General features: G+C 36.7%; 1 protein-coding gene across 4 annotated transcripts in view; it reads left to right on the top strand.

Moving 5' to 3' along the window:
• PPARG (peroxisome proliferator activated receptor gamma) overlaps positions 1-10,837 on the top strand; it is a 55,583-nt gene extending 44,746 nt beyond the window's left edge. For all 4 annotated transcript variants that reach the window (XM_042880419.1, XM_042880418.1, XM_042880421.1 and 1 more), the window contains exons 6-7: positions 47-497; positions 7,592-10,837. In XM_042880419.1, the coding sequence (XP_042736353.1) occupies positions 47-497; positions 7,592-7,839 (699 nt within the window). In that variant the 3' untranslated portion in view covers positions 7,840-10,837. The remainder of the gene's footprint in view (positions 1-46; positions 498-7,591) is intronic.
• The last annotated feature ends 9,079 nt before the right edge of the window (positions 10,838-19,916 follow it).

The following is a 19,916-nucleotide window of genomic DNA, read 5'->3' as shown; positions in this document are numbered from 1 at the left end:
CATATAAAAGACATGCAAGTAACCTGTGTTCTCCTTTCATTTTTAGCCATTTGTTATTTATGACATGAACTCTTTACGGATGGGAGAAGACCAGATCAAGTGTAAGCATGTATCACCACTGCAGGAGCAGAACAAAGAAGTAGCAATTCGCATTTTCCAGCGATGTCAGTTTCGCTCTGTGGAAGCAGTGCAGGAGATTACGGAGTTTGCAAAGAACATTCCAGGTTTTGTGAATCTTGACCTGAATGATCAGGTAACTCTCCTGAAATATGGTGTCCATGAGATCATATATACTCTCCTGGCTTCTCTGATGAATAAAGATGGAGTTCTTATATCTGATGGACAAGGATTCATGACACGGGAGTTTCTGAAGAGCCTGAGAAAACCTTTTTGTGACTTTATGGAGCCCAAGTTTGAGTTTGCTGTGAAGTTCAATGCACTGGAATTAGATGACAGTGACCTGGCAATATTTATAGCTGTCATTATACTAAGTGGAGGTAAGAGCTATCTTTTATTTATGATATTATGTAATAGAAATGACACTTTTAATTCCTGTCTGAACAGGAAAGTGCTCAGCAGTAAGAGATGGGAGTTTATTTGCAGGTAGTTTTTGAGTAGCTTTCAGCTTTCCTGGTATTGCTTGCCACTTTTTCAGTTTCATGCAGAAACTGAAAATGTAAATGACCTGATATTAGTGATGGAGCTGGACATGTCTGCTGAATCAGTAGGTCATGTAATTAAATAAATCACGGCCATCTTTTGGAAAGAAGCAAAAAAAAAAAGGACGAGTGCAATTTCACTGGCAAAACCTTCTGACAATTCAACTTCTGAATGAGGATTTTTTAAACCTGCAGTTAAGTGTGGCTTACTAATTGAACACAAATAACTTTAACTCCATAAAATTTTCAAAATACATGTGGCATTTGGCTTACAGGATGGGTTTATTTTGGTTTTGGGTTTTTAATTCACACCAGGTTTTGTCCACCAATAGGTTTATTAGGAAAGTGTTCTGCAAATGCCTGAGAAAAACAGGCATTTGTGTGTCTGCTCTCCTCATCTTTCCGAAGCTGCTCTGTTAGTGTTAATGCCGTACTTTGAGCAAACGTGAATCTGAGAGCCCAGGTATCGTGCTACATTCATTCTAACACTTAATTATAATGACACTGGATTTTCAGCTTGTATTGGAGGCAATCTATTGAAGATTTTTAATTATTACATTTTGCAAATTTACAACCCAAATGTAGTTCACTTAGAATCCTTTCTACCAATAATTTGTTATATCAGATATACATTTCAGATCAGATTGCGGTTCTTTTGCTTTGGCCAATGCTATCAACTTGTGATGTTGCACAAAGAAAATATAACCAACTCATCTGTGTGTATTTTGGCTTAGATCGCTGGTGCAGATATCAATAGGAGGAATGTGCTGAATGTTCTGAATTCAGATCCTCCACAGAGCAGTGCAGAGTATTATTGAATTATGTTTAAGCAATCAAACACAACCGCATGCCCTTGTTCTAAAATCAAACATTCTGTTGATAGTGCACTGCTTGCTTTGCATAGCTTCTTATACATTTAAATTCACATAAATTCTCTCTTGCTGTTTTGTTTCATTCAATAAAAATGTGGTATCTTAATATGGTTTATTAGACAACTAAAGCCATGTCAAATAAGTACAGTTCCCAGAAAATGTTTTCTTGAGCAAACCTTTGAACACAGTGATCCCTGATGACTCTGAATTAATTCAGTACAGAAAAATATGTTACTAGTATATTTTTGGTTGCATTTGATGGGGGAGGAGAAATTACAGTAGCCTATTAGGGCACAACACAAAGCATGTCAGTATTTTGCATTTTCTAACATAGTGAAATTTAACAGATGAAAAACAGGCCTCTCAAAATGCACTCCTGATTGAAAAAAGGGAACTTGCAATCTGTGAAACTAGGTCTGCTATACTTCAGTGATGTTTGGTTTGCATTAGAGGAAACAGGTATGATGTAACTAATAATACGTTTTAGATCTCAGGAGAACAATGATCCACAGAAAAACAATAATTGAGTGCTCTGAATCAGATTTCTCAACAAGTCTTTGTTATTTTAAGACTAGTTTGAAAACAGAGATCCATAAAGAATTACCTGAATGTTACTATTTAGCGTTTAAATCCAGTCCCTAAATGTGAATTTGCTCTCCTTAGAAAAATACATTATTTTATATAAGATTTCTTACAATCTTTGTTCAAAACTTTTCTTTTTGAAAAACAATTATAGTTATTTATGTAAACTGAGATTCTATTTTGAAAATGATTAAGATTTGCCAACAGTTAGAGAACAGTTTTATCGTGTAGTTTAGAATTAGATACTACATATATTGAACTGTATGTATTCTGTGATATACAACAGGAAACCTATTTCTCAGATGTCTTAGATTCTCTTGATTCTGTAAGAATTTCTGTAAGAACTTTCTGATTATTAACCAGAACCATTTCATTGAGAACAGTATCTGAAAACCAGTACATAGTACGTCAAAGACTTCAGTAGCTCCAGGAATACTGTGATGTTTCAGTTACTTCACAAAATCCAGTGTATAGGTATCATATAAAGATATCCTACAAAATATGTGAGACAAAAAAATGATCTTGGCTGAATCCTCTCAGTAAATTTGTTGTACCAAACTAATGTTAGTGCTGCTGTCTACCTGAGTGCTATCTCCTATGCAGCTGTAAAGAGAAGAGGGAAGAGAAAGATCATTCCAGATGGAAAATCACACATAAAAAAGTGTGCCACAAATCTTATAAAACCGTTCAACCTTTTGATATCAAAATAGTTGACTTTACATTATATGTGACAGTAACAGGAAACTGACAAATTAGCTGTAATAGCAACAAAATGAAAGTACTCCCACAGTCATTTTATTGTTTCTGAGATGCTCAGTGCAGCCACAGTTTGTCTCAGTGATTCCAGATGTTACTGTGAGCTCATTGTTATAAAGCTGAAAATTGTTCCTAATGTCTGTGTATTTTGCTTTAAAATGCTATACATGGCAAACAAATTCTAGTATTCTGAATTTAATACTGATGAAACAGAGATACTCTGAACTGTAAGATATTACCTTGTTCTTATGAAGGAAATACTTTATGCCACTAACAACAATTATAAAATTTCACTATGGCATTCTTTTACTTACAGTAACTTTGAAAAATGTGTTTATGTAAAGAATAAAGTCTCTTCTTTTCAAGGCGACCTTCTTCTTCCCCATTGCATAACTCTGTGCCAGTGAGGCGTTTCCTCAGTGAGTGCTGAGCGCCTTGGTGAATATGTTAAAGCATCTTAAAAAATACTCTGTGTTAGAGAGCTCAAAATGAATTATAGCATAATAAGAAGGTTTAAGAAGTTGAATATCTGTTAATATCTGTTTGGTAATAGTCCAAGCCTTCTTGGGTTTAATCCGTGTTTATAAACAGAGAAAACTGATTCAGAGCACTTGTTGTCAAATAAAGAAAAAGCTCAAAAGGTAATTTTATAGCATGTTAATGTATTGTGGATAGTCCTAATCTCCTGTAAATTATTCTACACAGTGTTTAGGATATAGTGGTGGTGGACAGCTCTGGTAGGGCACACCTGTAAAGTAGCAAACACTGTTAGTCAACTCACAGGCTAATATTTGCATTCAAAAAGATTGCTATGTTCACTTTTATTGGTCTCTGAGCACTTTTCTTTCATACTTGAGCTGTGTTTAAGCTGGTTGTTTAACCACTGTATTCAATAATTTTCCTACAAGCTGAGGTAAAAAATAAAAAAAAAAATTGAAGATTTTTCACAGAATAGAACCAAGAAATTGTCCATATTTGACTCCCACAGAGATCCTGCTTAGCACACCCGTTACAATAAAAAAACTGCTTCCTAATCAAACCAAGAACTGCAGATAATCACTGTGGGCTTTGAACCAAGATTCTGGTGACTCCAATATATGTGACAGTCTCAGAAGAAAAACTCAATCTGCTGAATCCTATGTGCCTCAGCAAAAGCAGTAGTACAGTTATTCAGTCAAATATCTTTGCCTGCTTTATTGTATTAAGTTTTGAGAATGTATATTTGTGTGCAAAACACACTTTGTCAAAGATAGTAAGATATGAAGGTATGGACACAAGCATGCAGATTGAATTTTCCTATGTGAGGAGTAGAAAAAATTGCTGTTGATGTTAGGAACACGAAAGAAGCATGTATAAGAAAATAAAATCTTTTTCCCTGAGATAGTATAGGGCGTAAGTTTACACAGAGTCACACTGCTGAAACAAAACTAAAGGATTATCACTCTTCCCCAGCCACTGTGAACATTTTTCTTAGTTTTAAACAGTTTCCTGCAGAATTTTCAATGAAATATCAAGATGACAATGAATTAAAACCTAACAAAAAAACTGGATAAAGAAAAGTAATAAGAAGAAATGAGGTGTGGTACTCTGAATGGATTAAAGATATGTAGCAAGTAGCAGACAGTGAAAATACTCTGAACTTTAACAAACAATCTTCTTTATCAGATAGGCTTAAAAGTAGTTTCCAGTTGGCCATCCTCTCTCACTGTAATCATTTCAAGTCCTTGTCCTTTGGCATTCTTTAACTTAATTTCATTTTATCATAAGAATGTCCTGCTACAACTCGTTTGTCTTTGTCTTCCACATCCCTCATTGATTCACGTTGCAGTCTTCCCTGTGAGCTTTCATACAGCATATTAGATTCTGTCTTGGCCTCTCCAAAGGCCTCCACCACCCTGTCTCATCTAGTTTCTTCCCATTTCTGTTTCTGTCTACTCCAATCTAGCTGTTTTTCAGGGCTCACTGTTAATCATTTCCTTTGTATTTTTTTCCACAAGGCACACTTACCTGTAGTTTCTTGCATTTGTGTTCTCTGTCCTGCACAAAATACATTTTTCTTAATGTAAGCCAGTGATTCTAGAACATATTAACTAAAAGCATCTGAACAACTTGAAGTATTCAATAACATCTTGAAATAAAGCCTTTTGTCTCTTAGTTCCTTTTTCTTTCGTATTTATATATGTATCTTGGAACAGAAACAGCATTTTCCTCTGTAAGAAATTTGTACTGAGAAAGTATGGCAAACTGTCAACACCCAAAAATAATGTCTGTATCCTGAAGTTCTCATTCATGAAAAAAATCTCACTTGTCTTCAATGGAAATTTTCCTTCCTACTGAATCGGCCTATTTAAAAATAACTTCTTATGGTCTCCTAAGCTTTTGTTGTAGTCACCTTTTCTGACCATGGTTCAATTCAGTTATTACAAAACCATTTTTCTGTTTTTTATTTTTTTAAAGAACTTAAGGAAGTTAGGTGCTTAAATCTCCCTGAACTCCAGTTTACCAGGGACATTTTTAAGTTCCAGTCTCAGCACTGATCTCCTGTGTTCCCTTCCTGGACTCTGAGATTCTCGCTAAAGAGCATGGTGTTTGAAGTGAATTTCACTTCTGAAATACTCACAATCTAAAAATTCCCACTACAAAAGAAGAAGGGGGCAAAAAGAATAATCTCAGAGGAAATTGAGGCCACAGTCTTTTTGCGTCTTGATTTTTGTATCACTGAACGCTGAGTCATATTCAGCCAGTTCAGAGTTGATCTGCAAGATGTAAGTAAAATATAAAGCTATTGCAACTCAAAGCTAAAATTATCAAACAGCTTTGAACTATTCCAAGCTTGGAATTTTCTGAAAGATCCAAAGAAAGCAACTAGGTTTTTTTTGCAGCACATGCAATCTTAAAAATAAATATTTGTAATTTTCAAAAAAAAATCTCTTAAGTATTTTTTAAAAATGCCTTATTAATTTCATTTATCAGTATTGTCAGAAAAGAACTGTTTGCTGGAGATGGTTTCCTGCTTGCTGATATTTCCAACAAAAAATGCTTTTATGATTCTGTGGTTCTGTATTTACTTACAAATTTTCTGAACCGTATTTTAAGGTGTTACCAGTTGAATGGTATAAATAAGTGATCTCTGGAAGACACAAACAGCTTATTAGCATGAAGTTCCAAAGGGGAAGATCACTTAAAACAGAAGGCTATTGCATCATAAAACCACAGTCAAATAAATATCAAACTTGCTGTTATTCCTACTTCTGAAATACAATTCCCAAACCTTGCTTTTTTGAGCGTTAGCTGCATGTTCTTAATCAGTGCAGTATTCATGACTTTTGTATATTCATTTGTTTCCATGCCAGCTCTGCCTTTTAATTTACACTGTGGTTTCTTTTTTTTTTCTGATTTAAGTAAGATCTTAAATTATTTACAAAGATGTTTTTCCCCAGCCTTTTTTTTCTAATACACAACACAATTGCAGCTAGAGGTAGAATTGCATGCACAGAAAGGTTACTAAGATCATGTTTGAGAATTTCAAAATATAGATCAAATGCCCATTCTGAAAGGGAAGTATTTCCTTTGGAAAAGTAACTCAAGGCCAGCAATAGCCATTATTTGTTATGGATCAATCTGAAATTAATTCCATGGCTACACAGAAAATGTTATTGAAATTATTGACTTTTTTTTTTTTTTTTTGCAGAGTATTCTAATAATTGGGATGCTTACCCAGTAGATGTGAGGATTGCCATATGTGAGGATTTAATTATGTTCAGCAACTCAATTTGTTTTCATGACTGTAGAATTAAATACTTTATTAACTTTATACAAGTTAGAGGGGAAAAAAAAAAGAAAAAGGATTATGTTAAATAATGGAAACCTCTTAATGATGGTTGGAGGGAGGCAGACAGAAATAAGAGAACAAGTGTCATTATGCAAGATAATAATGATGACCAATGAGGAAAGTTTTACTTCTTTTTAAATAATAAAATATACCGAAGATAATCCGGAGTCTTGCAGCCATTGCAGGCATGCTGATTTTTGTTGTAAACATCCATACCAGGTTCCTCCTTATGGAGGATAAGTTTCTGTTGGCTGGAGCCCAGAAAAGGTATTTTCTCTGCAAGCCACATCTATCAGTTCTTACTGCTATAAGCATATGTGGCTAAGCTGATGCTAAAAGCTATCATGACATTTCTTAACAGCAACTGGAACTCAGACGTGGGGAAGAACCGAGCCTGAATTTTTTAGATCTCTCCGATTAGTGTGACTGCATCAGTCTAGTTCTGTACTCTGTCATGGACAGTGTCTCTCTCAGAAGCTGAATTTATTTCTTTTTTCATCTGATAGTTTAGCGTGCATCTTCACAGGAAATATTTTTAATGGTAGTAATTGCATGCAAATTCACTGAGTATATGTTGATTTTCTGAAGCTGGATTACTTAGTACAGGCTTTTTATCTTCCAATTCACGGTTTGTTTCCAAGATTACTGTGAAAAATGCATTGCAGTACTGTATAAGTCTATCTTATATGCTTGAGCTGTTTCTAAGACTAATTCTAAAACTTCTTGTAGCAGATTCTAGTAAAATCTTAAAATAAGTACATTAAGAGTTTGTCAATTGTCAGTAAATGCCATATGTAAACACTTAATATAGACTAAAAGATTACTACATTAGATTGTTGTTACCATTTTCTTTATAGAAATAACCCCCTCCTCCCTCCTTTTTTCCCTAGATCGCCCAGGTTTGTTAAATGTGAAGCCCATTGAAGATATACAAGATAATCTGTTGCAAGCTTTGGAGCTCCAGCTAAAGCTGAATCATCCAGAGTCATCACAACTGTTTGCAAAATTGCTTCAGAAAATGACAGACCTCAGGCAAATAGTAACGGAACACGTGCAGCTGTTGCAAATAATAAAGAAAACGGAAACAGATATGAGTCTTCATCCACTCCTACAAGAAATCTATAAAGACTTATATTAATGGCAATAGTAGTTCTTATCCTCTGACATAATGTATGTTCTTCAGATTGCACTATTTCTTTGAGAGAAAACTTTGCATACTTAAGAAATTACTGTGAAACAGCATTTAAAGAAGAGAGAGCTTAGTATAGTAGATCTATTTTATGCATATTGTTTATAAAGACACATTTACAATTTACTTTTAATATTAAAAATATCTATATCATGAAATTGTTGGCAGTATTTTCAGAATTAATTTTTTTAACTATCTTATTTCTTAAAATTGCTTGACAAGTATGATTGGTGCTTGCTTCACTATGGTTGGTTAAGCATGAAGTTAAATTTTCAACTTAAAAATAAAAATCTTTCTCCTTAAACATTTCTAGGGAAACATTTTAAGTATTATGTTTGATTCTGTGTTCCCAAGGCAGTGGCAAAGTGACAATGAAGTTGAATCATGGATTAGCGTAACTTCACACAAGAACTCAGAAGGTAAAATTAGACATGTCAGGTCTAGTACTTGTTCCTACCATTGTATATTTTTACACTGATAGACTTCTGTAACGAGGACTTGGTATAAGTATGAATTAGGCCCATCATTTATGGACAAACTCAAAAACTTGACTCCATTTCAAGCATTAATTGAGGAATATGCATTGTCCATCACTCTTAGGAAGCAGCCTTGTCAGTTGCTCTGCTCATACAGTTCCAAGACAAGTGGTGAAGCAGTCTGTGTGGAGATGCAGTGCAGCTGCCTCTCTGCCATGATCTGCGATGCACATGCCACACCAGATAGTGCTAATGCAGCCTTCAGCTGCTCTGGGAAGTCTGTTGTTGGAATCGATTCACATAATACCAAAGTTATTTGAAAAATATATTCAGTCAAAATGCTATGGAAAATTGGGATAGGATGACTCCTCTTAAATAAAAGCAAGATTTGAATTCATTCTTGGAAGCACAAACCTGTAATGGAAACCCTAGTACATTAGTTTGACTTGAGATATCATTATTTATCACTGGGAATGAGAATGCTTTTGAGAGGTTCAATGCTTTAAGATTGCTAATTTTATTTTATGCTTTGCACTATAGTGTCAAACAAGATTTCCACAGGGAGCAAAGCATAGGAGAATGCAAAAATTTGTTAAAAGGTAAATTTAGTTACATTATCTTCTAGTATTCTCAATACAACTGTGAGATTACCTTAGATTCACATGTATTCACATGTATTGTGGCCACATTTACTGTTTGTGAATTATTTGAGAAACTAAAGCAAGTACGATCCACAGTGATGTGCTCAAGAACAGAATTTTGGAAAGAAAAAAAAGCCACTAACTGTAACACATATCTTTGAAGCAAGGAGTGGTCCTTTATTGAATACCCTTAGTTTCCACACAGTGACCAAGTTTTCTTTATTTAGCAAAAAGTGTGCCTTAAACTTAGATATTTCTAGTGGTGATATGTAAGCAGACCAAAAAGGAGTAGAATTTGGAATAGATGAGAAGGCACAATTTTCAGCGACTCTAAATTGGCCTTCCTACCAACGCGGCCCTTGGAAATCTTAGTTGGTACAAAAAGAGGCTGTCAGAATTAAATATTAAAATAAATCTTTACGCTTATGCCTTACATAAATATTTCCTACTACTTATTTCAGGCAACCTCTGGGCCTATGGTCAGTAGTAAGCATTATGCCTACCAGGAAGTGATTGGAGAATTGGATCATTCAGCCTCGAGGTTAAAAATCCACAGATGAGATTTCAGTGAGATGAAGTCAGTGTGAGGCTAAACAGCTTTGATCTTCACTAAGTTTCAGGTAACTTAGAAAAATTGCCCTAAAACAAATGGTGTGTTGTGAGTTAAGGCTCAAATTGCATGTTTTCCTGCACTTTAGATTTAGGCCCATTGCGCGAACTGAGCATTAGATTCTGACAGGGATTGCACACACACTGATTTGTGGCTGTTACCATTCAAAAGAAGTTGTTCTCTCAGGAACTCACTTTCAGCTGGACACTGGCCACTTGAAGTTTTGCCACCTACCACTTATTGGAAAACCTCCGTTTAATTGCAGAGTTCATCCCCTCCTCTAGGAGGACATACCAAAGACTAACTGGTACCAAGATAGACCACAGTTCTAATACCGAATTCCTATAATAGTAATATACTGTAAAAAATATTAAGCTGAGACTGCATTTCCCACAAAATCCAATTTCACATTGGAATCACTAGAAATGAGATACCAAAATTAGTTTTAAATAAAAGGGAATGCTGAGGCATATTCTTACATGAGTATTATTAAACGTTATTTGAAAAGGACAGTGGAAAAGATGCATTGAAAATGAAATTAAATTAATGACTTTGTTACAGTAAGAATTTCTCTGTAAGTAAGAAGCTCAGTAACTCAGAGAATATCATTCTACTTCATTGCAAGTGGTAATATTTTTGTGAGTAACAGTTTAGCAGTTGCACTTCTTGAGGATTTCAGTCTAACGCAGACATATACAATGCATATATTTTGAGAGTGGTAATGTAATAGTTGTCATAATGCTCTAAGGATAAAAGACAATACACATTTGCAGGAACAGGTGTTATCCTTTATTATTATGGGGGGACTGAGTGCCCAAAAAGCCTATACTTTTAATTCAACTGTATAAGCTGCTTTAATAAAATATATCGTTCTCCCTACATCCTGGCTTCTCTTACATTTTGATAATTATTTATCATGTTTTCCTAAAGCCATGGAAAATATTAATTTTTATGTGAATTACTAATCACAGAAATGTTCTAATTCTAAACGGTTACATCATGGTTAGGAAGTTTTGCCTAAAATACTTTTCTACAAGAATAGGTCTTAAGGGAAAAATGTTCATTTAATGGACAATTGCTGCGTACTAATTTAGAACAAATGACTGTTATGAGGATATGAAAACATTTTCTCAAAAAACAGTGTTTTCTCTTGTGAATTATGTTCAGAATTTTGATCTAATTGTAAATACTTATTGTTTCTATGGGATTTTATTTATTAAAAAACAAAAAAAAAAAAAAAAAAAAAAAAAAAACAACTTGGTAATGGGAGTTTAAAAGTAGGTTGTAATATTTTCAGACTCTGGAGCTTTGGGTGGTATGGGCCATGCCATGAACGAACTATTTGGTTTTTGATCTTCAGTGCTACTATTAATGTTTAGCAACTCAAAAATAGAAACAGTCAGCTGGTTACGCCTTACTTTGAATAACTTCACTTCGCCTATGTTTTACTGTTCTTCCTTAGTCATCTATTCAGTATATTTAACATCTTGGAGATGATGTGCTGGGTGAGGTACATTTCCACAGGCTTTGAACCTTCTGAGCTGTTGTTCTGCCTTGCATTTTACACTGCTCTGCTACTGGCAGTAGAGAAAAAGCTCAAGGCAAATCATGTGCAGAGAAAGTCATTGAGTATACCTGCATGTATCCAGCAGCTGTCTTCCTGCGTCCCTCACTATGTCAAACATCAACTAGTCAATGAAGTGTTTCTTGCAGAAGCAAGAAGTTCTTTATTTAATAGGAAACAGCAACTTCTTCAGACAGTGTTCACTGGTGACCATTTCTCTAGACAATATTTTTATAAATGTCTTAAAATGAAAGTTTAACTGAGACAAATACATTTCTAGCAAGACCATCATTATAGCCAAAGCAGTTGAGACCATTTTAATCACTGCTTCCATAACATCAGTGAAAAATAATGGAATTGTAGACTCTCCTAAGGTGGAAGGGATCCACAAGGAACACCAAGTCCAACTCCCAGCTCCACAGAGCACCACCCAAAATCCAAACCCTGTATCTGCGTGTGGTGTCCAAATGCTCCTTGAACTCCAGCAGCTTGGAGCTGTGCCCATTGCCCCACGGAGCCTGTTCCATGCCCAGGAACAGGGCATGGAACCCTTTGGTGCAGAACCTTTTCCTAACACCCTCCTGACCCTCTCCTGACACAGCCCTGTGATTTTCCCTCAGGTCCTGTCACTGTCACCAGAGCAGAGCTCAGCACTGTCACTTTGCTCCCTGTGAGGAGCTGTAGGCTGCCATGTCCACCTCCCCTCTATCTTCTCTAAAGCAGCCTCAGCCATACATCCACATACATCTTGCCCTCCAGACCTTTCATCATTTTCACAGCCCTACTTGGGACAATCTCCAACAGTTTTATGTCTTTATACTATGGTGCCCAAACCTGAGCACTGTGCTTGAGGTTGGGCTGTGCCAGCACAGAGCCATAAGTGGGACAGTGCCTTCTATTGCTCGGCTGTCAGTGCTAGGCCTCATGCACTCCAGGGCACTGTGCTGACTAGGTTCAACTTGCCATCAACCAGAACCCCCCAGATCCCTTTCCATGGGGCTGCTCTCCAGCCTCTCATCCCACAGTCTGTACATAGCCAGGGTTGCCCCATGCCAGGTGCCGAAGCCTGTATTTCGTCTTGTTAAACTTCACGCAATTGGTGATTGTCCAGCCCTACGATTTGTTGAGGTCTCAGCTTTTCAGTACTGCATAAAAGGAGGCAGTGAGTTGTACGTATGTAACACAGTCTTTTCCTATGGTATGCAGCCCTTCCGTAGTCTAAAATACTGAAGCCTAGAAAATGGACTTCCTGTAACTGTTGTCATGACTTGTGTTACAAAACTTCAGAAGTTTTGATAGGCCCGCCCTGCCCTTTCACTTCAGTGTGCACGCTCTTATTCTCAGTTCACCATTGGTACAGTTAAGCCTTGAGGGATCAGGATTCAATATTTGATTTGCAATTGTGAACTCTGTCCTGGAGTACATTTTAATGGGACTTTTTCCTTTTCAATGATATATAATATCTCTGACTTAAATGAAGGTAACATCAACTTTGTAAACAAAGCAATACAAAGCTGCAGCTTGAGATTTATAGAAGGAAGAAAATATAAATGATGGCAAAAAAAAAAAAAAGCTACAGCCTCCTGAATCAGCAGCTCAGTCATACACCTGTCAAGTGTTTCAGCTTCTCTTTCAAGCATGGGAAGAAATTACATGCCTGGTCTTAAATCCCATTCCAACTTCCTTGCCCATGGTGTTTAAAAATCAGCTACATAAGTATGTCTCCAATTACATAAATACAGCAATATCCTTTCATCAGCACTAACTAGCTCTCAATGAGTTGGTAATTGTAACAAAACCAATTTCTGAGTTTCTGATTATTCATTTTCATATGTCAGATGTAGATACAAAATCAGAATGGAGAAGCAGCACATAATAGTGTTGCTCGCTAGCTTTCAGAAGAAAATCAGTAGCCACTGACTGACCCAAGAAAAGAAGAAAGTCACAGTTAGGGAAAGATTTCGAGACTTCATTTGCAATATGATTATCTTGTCATATATGTGTGTCTGTACATAAGCAAGGACATATATACATAACATGCATGCATAGTACAGCTCCTAACCAGCAACCATTAATTACTAGTAGTTAGTAACCTGTGAGTGGAAGAATTTCAGACAGAAATAAATTCCTACTTCTTACATTTTTGCTTGTACGCTCTATGAGTTGCCTCAACATCTATACCACCTATTTTCCAGTATAAAAAAACTATTTAGATGTAAATATTTTTACTTCTGCTCAATCTTTCATTATCTAACCCTCTATTTCACCAGTCCTCTTCTGTCACATACTTTCAAAGCCATATAAATTCAAATGCATTTCTGCTGAGATTTCTGGGAGATCTTGTTTGCTATATATTTGCTCAAATCTCAGTTTAGAGCTGGAAACTGGTATCAGCAACAACAGCTCAGGATATGGATGGAGACAGTGTCATTTCACTGCTCATTAATCAGACCTGGCAGATTTGGTGAAACAGGCAGTCTTTTTCAAAGACTGTACAGTGGATCCCTGCTGATGGAACCCTACTATTTGGACCTTACTGTTTTATATAAAAGCTGCACACTTGCGAAGATACCACTACATGCAGCATGTTATCTTTGAAAGAGACCTGAATCATACTTGTTGGTATGCAAGGCACCTGAAGTTCCTAAATGAGGTAGAGAGCCCTGCTACACTTGGCCTTGCAGAGACCAGCACCGTTTCAAGTTGATTGCACACCAAGAAAAGGAAAGCAAATTAAGGAAGCAGCAGGGAAATTTTATTCTGTCTTATTCCAGATCCACAGATGAGAAACAACATTCAGATCTGTACTCAGTCCAGTTGCTTAGGCTGCCTCTTACAGATATCTACATTCACACTTTGCAGCAGCCAATTGCATTGAGACTTTGTACTAGCAAGAAGTTAAACAAAGACAGCAGAGTCTATACTTTGATAGGCTTCCAAAATATGAATGGTTACTTCATTTCACACTCTCTTTCATGACACAGGCCTTTGTTGAGTCAAATCCTGTGCTAGGTTAATGCTAGAACATAGTCTCTGCCCTGAAACTCACACAGATCATTCAGCAGGAGTTCTCTGGGCCCTCCCTATCATTCAAGCCTCTTTCAAAGCAGTAACTTTAGATCTTCAGGGTTGAATTGACTGGGACTTCTTTTAAATATGAGACTGATTTACTTTTCAACTCTGGTTGACAGTTTTCAACTCTGGAAAGGGGCAAGGATCTGATTATGATGTTGCTAACTGAGTATCACTTTCAGCTCTGTTTTAGAAATGGGCATGCATGATAAGCAGAAAAGCCTTAGCTGCAAATGAATATAGCCCTTTTAAATGGTTTAAGGGCTTTCTTTTTAATTATTAAGCTTCCTTATTGTGCTGGAAACGTCCAGTATTTTCATAACAGCATTGGCCAAGAGGAATATCCATTGCTCATTATATTATATGCTCTTACCCAACAAGGTTTTTTTAGTTCAGTAGAAACAGCAAGGGAAAACTGTACTCTCTAGAGGCAGGGGAGGGAAGGAGAAACACGCAGTACCATTGGTTCTCACACTGGGAAGAGCTGGCAGTGCAGGAGAAGATCTTGTCCTGCTTGCTGCAATGATGATTAAAGCATTCTGTTGTGTCAGCATATCCTCAGTTTGTTAGTGCTAACTCTCAGCTGGCCATATCCTGCCAGATTTGCAAGCAAAGCCTGCCAAGCCATCTCAACAAAAATGTAGCTTTAAATATTATAAATGATGCTGCATTTTACTGTGGAAATGTTTCCTGAAAAGGCTGTTCCAAAACATCCTTTATTGTTGGGGGAGGGGAGCAAAAGGGGCCTGGGAGAGGGAGGAGGGAGGAAAAAAGAGCTACTTTTAATAGATTTTTTTTTTTTTTTTTTTTTTGAGGCCAGAGATTCATTTCACATCATTCTGCAAGACCAAATGGATATTTTTTTTCCCAGTAACTATAAAACATTACAGTAATAATTTTGTATGTAAGTTTTGGCAACTACGCTTGGGGTGGGAGGAAGGACATAGGGCATCTTATTTTATAAGGGATTGCAGTGAGGGATTTTGCAACTGATCAGTTAGTAAAAACGTTTTGGTGGACATCTGCTTACTGGCAAGGGAGATCTCTCTTCTTCCCATTATATTAAATAAAAAATTACTGCAGAGTGGAGGAAGTTGCTCTCATAGCAAGGGCAAGGTTTGGATTCTAGACCCAAAAAAAAAAGAAAGATTTTGGCCTGCATTTGATAACAAAATAATAGTATGGACTGTTCAATGAATTTCCACAAATTGGCTATTCTTATGAGAATTTGATTCCTCTATATCCTTTTTTTTTAGGTGTATGACCTGGACCTACATCCATGAGAGCTGATCTACACTTAATGTTCCAAACATTTGTGCTGACAGTCACAGAAATTCAAAACTATTGGAATTCAAAATTCCAAATTTTGACCCATCTGCACAGCAAGGTTCTTTTAGAGAGAAAATTGTCTCACAAAATCCCTCACTGTTCATCCTTGAAATAGAATAAAAGTGCAAAGAATAGTCTAGGTAGGTGTGTCTGAATTCCAATTATTCTTACGATTTCTTACTTGAACTTTAAACAAAAGATGCAATAGATACTTAGCTGAACATTTCTCCATGTCTTTTATATTTCATTGTTCTTTAGACTTCACATTTTTACCACATTTTCACTGGATTAATTTCAGACTGACAGTCAGTCAAACCTACAGTAGCTGTGCTCTTACAAGCAAGATGTCACGTTACACAAACATTTCTGCATCCATCTCTTTAATTCCAGACTCAGACTTTTTGCATATCCATGTTGAGGTACAAATATTAAGTATTTGTAGTATACGATTTTTTGTAATAAAATGGTAACAAGAATAATAAAGCCAGCCTTCAAGGAGCACTGGATTTTCAAGGTGCTTTTCCTTCGCAGGATCAATTTATGGAATAAGATTTCCTGAGTGTTATTTTTAAGCCTACACTTGCAGCCCAATGGTAAAAGATACTGCAAGTGACTATTAGAAATGGTTAAAAATTATTCAATTCAAACACATTAAAAGGCTATTAAGTGAATCTCATCTTGATTGTGCATCTGCTACTGAGAAAAATGCAAATTTAAGAGGATGATGGAGAATTTAGTCACAGGGAGTTCTCTACTTTCATTGCAGTGTAAACTCTATGAAGAGTGATAACTGCAATTATAATTGTAAAGGTCCAGAGTCTGCTTGCAATTATAATTCAAAGCTGGTATAATGTTGTTAAAGGCAATGGCATTATACCAGAATGAAACTGCACTGGATGAAATCATACTCAAATATGGATTTTGAAAACAATACAGAGGTGCAAAGGTGGTATGTAGCAGTTATTTGGATAGTCTAGGTTGGCACCCAGCAATAAAAATCCTATACTCGTGAAGTGAATGCTTTCTCATGTAAACTATTTGCTGATCCCCATAAACATAACCTTTACTTTCCTCTCTGTGGAAGATTGTGAGGCACTTACTTGCAAGGTGTCATGTAAGTGTAGTGTATTTCTACCTTCCACAGCCACAATAAATTGTCATTACTGGAGATTATACAACTTAATACATATATTACAGGGAAGGAGAAAACAGGCTTTAAAGTATCCACTTCCAATGTCTATTGGTGATCTTTCACAGATGTTCTCTCACTGCATTTCGGTTTGTACATAGTAAAACAGTATACGTTAACTAATAGGAAGCCTGAAACATAAGTAACCAAGTTGCATAGTTTGGTCCAAAACCTCCTGAATCCAGGGAAAAATCTCCAAAACTCTGATCAAGCCTAGAATGTGGTAGTTGTTCTTGTTTAGAGAAAAATCATACATTATATGAAAAAACATGTTATAGATGACATAAATGATTCTGACAGCTCTCAATCAGACAAGAATTGAAGTTTAGTAGAATGGACATGGGTTGTTCTGTGCCAGTTGATCTGAATGCTTAGGAGCTGGGCATGTTCAGTTCACTAGTATCATCACACCCTCAGCCTCCTCCTTTGGATGTTTCCTCATCTCCCATTCCATTTTTCATTTTCATCCAGATCAGCCCTCCTGAGCATTGGATGCTTGCAAAGGAGATGAAGCAAGGCAAAAGAACTTCAGGTATAAAACTTGCTTAAATGTTCCTGTCTCTACTCAGTTCTAATTTGTTTCTTTTCACAGAAGTGCTTCTGCCAGTCCCAGTGATCTTCAAACCAGAACCTCCTGTAAAGTTGGTCTCCAGAGAATTAAATACAATAATGAGTTTTAGCTCCTTGACATTACCACTCACTCTTCAGTAATTAATGAAGAAATACTGTGCCAGTGGGCCACAGTAGGTTTACTGAACAAACCTCAACTCAAGTTCTACCAGAAGCATTCTTTCATATCCATGTTGCTTTTTGGTATTGTGTACAATGCCTTCCAAACCAAACACCACTCTTTGTAGACACTAAGATCACTCACAAGTGGAACTCCTCACTATACTGTTAGGTGTGAGGAGTTTGGGTACTGTCTGTGTGTGTTAGTACTCACAGTGAACAGGATTCCATCCCAAATGGAACACTGGGGATACCTGTCCTAAAAATGGAGACACTTGCTAAGAAGAGTAAATGTAAAGCTTATTGAAGAAGAAATTAGACATTAAAAATAGGGAAAATCAGTAACAATATTGATTGAGAAGCAGTGCATCTGTGGTCCATAAGCACAAAACGAGACTTTTGCCAGCACTGCCAACTCCAGGTTAGGCTGCCCAGCTGATTTTCAGTGACTGTGACATTTCCTTCTAAGAGTAAGAATCTTCTAATTTCCACTTGTAGGAATATGAGAATTCAGTTCTAGGCATTACTCAGATGAGAGAGAGGTGATCATGTGCAATGGAGCACGTCTATCAGTTCTTCTCAGTTTGCACCTTTTCATATAGAAGTAACTGTGCAAGGCGTTGACTCTCGATGCAGACTGGAGGACAGTTTGTGGCTGCTGCTGCACCCCAGATTCTTCCCATTGTCCCCAGTTCCTGTTCCCTGCATCCGGCCTGTGCCCTTGCTGGGCGTGAGTGTCTGTCTTGCTCAGAGTTATGATAGTTTGGTTAGCGGCCAAGGGTCTGAGGATACAAATTATAATAGCATTTCCTTCCCCAGAAACCATTGTGCCAGGGGACAAGAGCTATGCAGACCCAGCTGTTCCTGCCTTCTGCAGCTATCCTGAGGTCAATGGCAGCCTTAAGGCATCTCAGGAAGGAGCATCTTGCCAATTCCATAAGGCAGCAAACCTTGTCTCCAACAGCTCCAATTGTAAGAAAACTGAGTGAGAACTTACAGGCAGTTTTCCTGCTGAGCATGAGTGTACGATCAAGATTTTAAAAAATGATCACAGTGGGGCAGAGAACAAAGGTGGATTTCTACAAAAGCAAATATAAATGTAATCCATAAAATAAGCTTCTAGTCTGTACTGGGACAAATATGAAACTGTTTAAAACTTCCATGACTGTATCAAGAAATATTTCCCTATGTAGAAATTTGTTTGGCATTTGTGAAAACCCTGGTTCAAGCTTATTTTTCTTGAGCTACAATATTGGAATCCACTTTTCCTCAGCTCTGGCAGGTAGCTAAGCCATTGCAGCATTTCTCTTCCAGTTGTTTTCTGACAGACCACTACTTCTTTGCATAAATACATCGCTGAAAGTTATAGTACTCATCTGGAGAGCAGAGCAGGGTCTTGAAACTTTTGTTCCTCACACTACTGGTGGGCATTTCAGCTCATTGGCCAATCCTTGTCAGCTGTTTGATCTTTCTCCTTCTTTACTCTATATTGTCAGATGAATAACACAAGGTCTGCTATTCAGTAGTGCTGAGCAACTTGACTCTAAATACTTGCATATAGATTTAAGAACCTAACTTTCAGGCAGTGGTTTTGAAAAACTTGTGCAATTCGTATTGTGAGATAGTGTAGGGACCACACCATGTCTAGGAGACACAGCAAACATTCTCCTTTACATTATAAACAAGCCTTAAATAAGTACTGGATGGAACTATTACCCAATGTGTTTTGTTGTTGTTTAATTAAAAAAATAAATGTATAAATTCCAAAGTACCCTACAGATTGTTGGAAAAATATTCTGTGAACAATTTTTTTTTCTTTTCAGTAAAATGACAGTAACAAAATGAACGAGTCCCATGTTACAGATCAGACAACATTTCTTAACAGGGTTCTAAAGCTTGTTGTTACACAAATGCAATTCCCACTGCCAAGAGTAAGCTAATATATTCTTGGCATGCTTGTTAAGTCTTAAATCACAGACAGTGGCTATATTCTGCTTGGTGTCCAGAACACAAAATTTCACTTCGACAGCTGCATGGTAAAGAACTTCTTACTTGAAATAAACCTTATTCCACAATGCTCACACATTAGGAGCAGACCTCCTCAAGCACAATAGGTATTTTGCGTGTGTTAGTGCTGCAGAATGTTGACATACGATTATATCTTCTGATTTTCTTGGAAATTACCCCACCTGCATTTTAATACTGCTGCTATAATTTGAAATGAATAATTGCACAATGGATTAAGAATCCAGCTTGTCTTATTAGGCATTTTTATATGTCTTTCAAATGTGGTTTTAAAGAAAAAAATTCTTAAGGTCCAAGTTGCACCTTTACCAAAGAAAACATGTTGCTGTACTCAGACTATTCTCAGCTCTCTGGTTCTACAACAATATGCTTAACCCATCCAATACAAAAA

Source organism: Lagopus leucura, unplaced genomic scaffold, assembly GCF_019238085.1.
Source record: "Lagopus leucura isolate 7727_CA_CO unplaced genomic scaffold, USGS_WTPT01 Super-Scaffold_100026, whole genome shotgun sequence".
Taxonomy (NCBI): Eukaryota; Metazoa; Chordata; class Aves; order Galliformes; family Phasianidae; genus Lagopus; species Lagopus leucura.
Note: the sequence above shows the minus strand (reverse complement) of the source record. Positions and strands in the feature narration are given on the sequence as shown.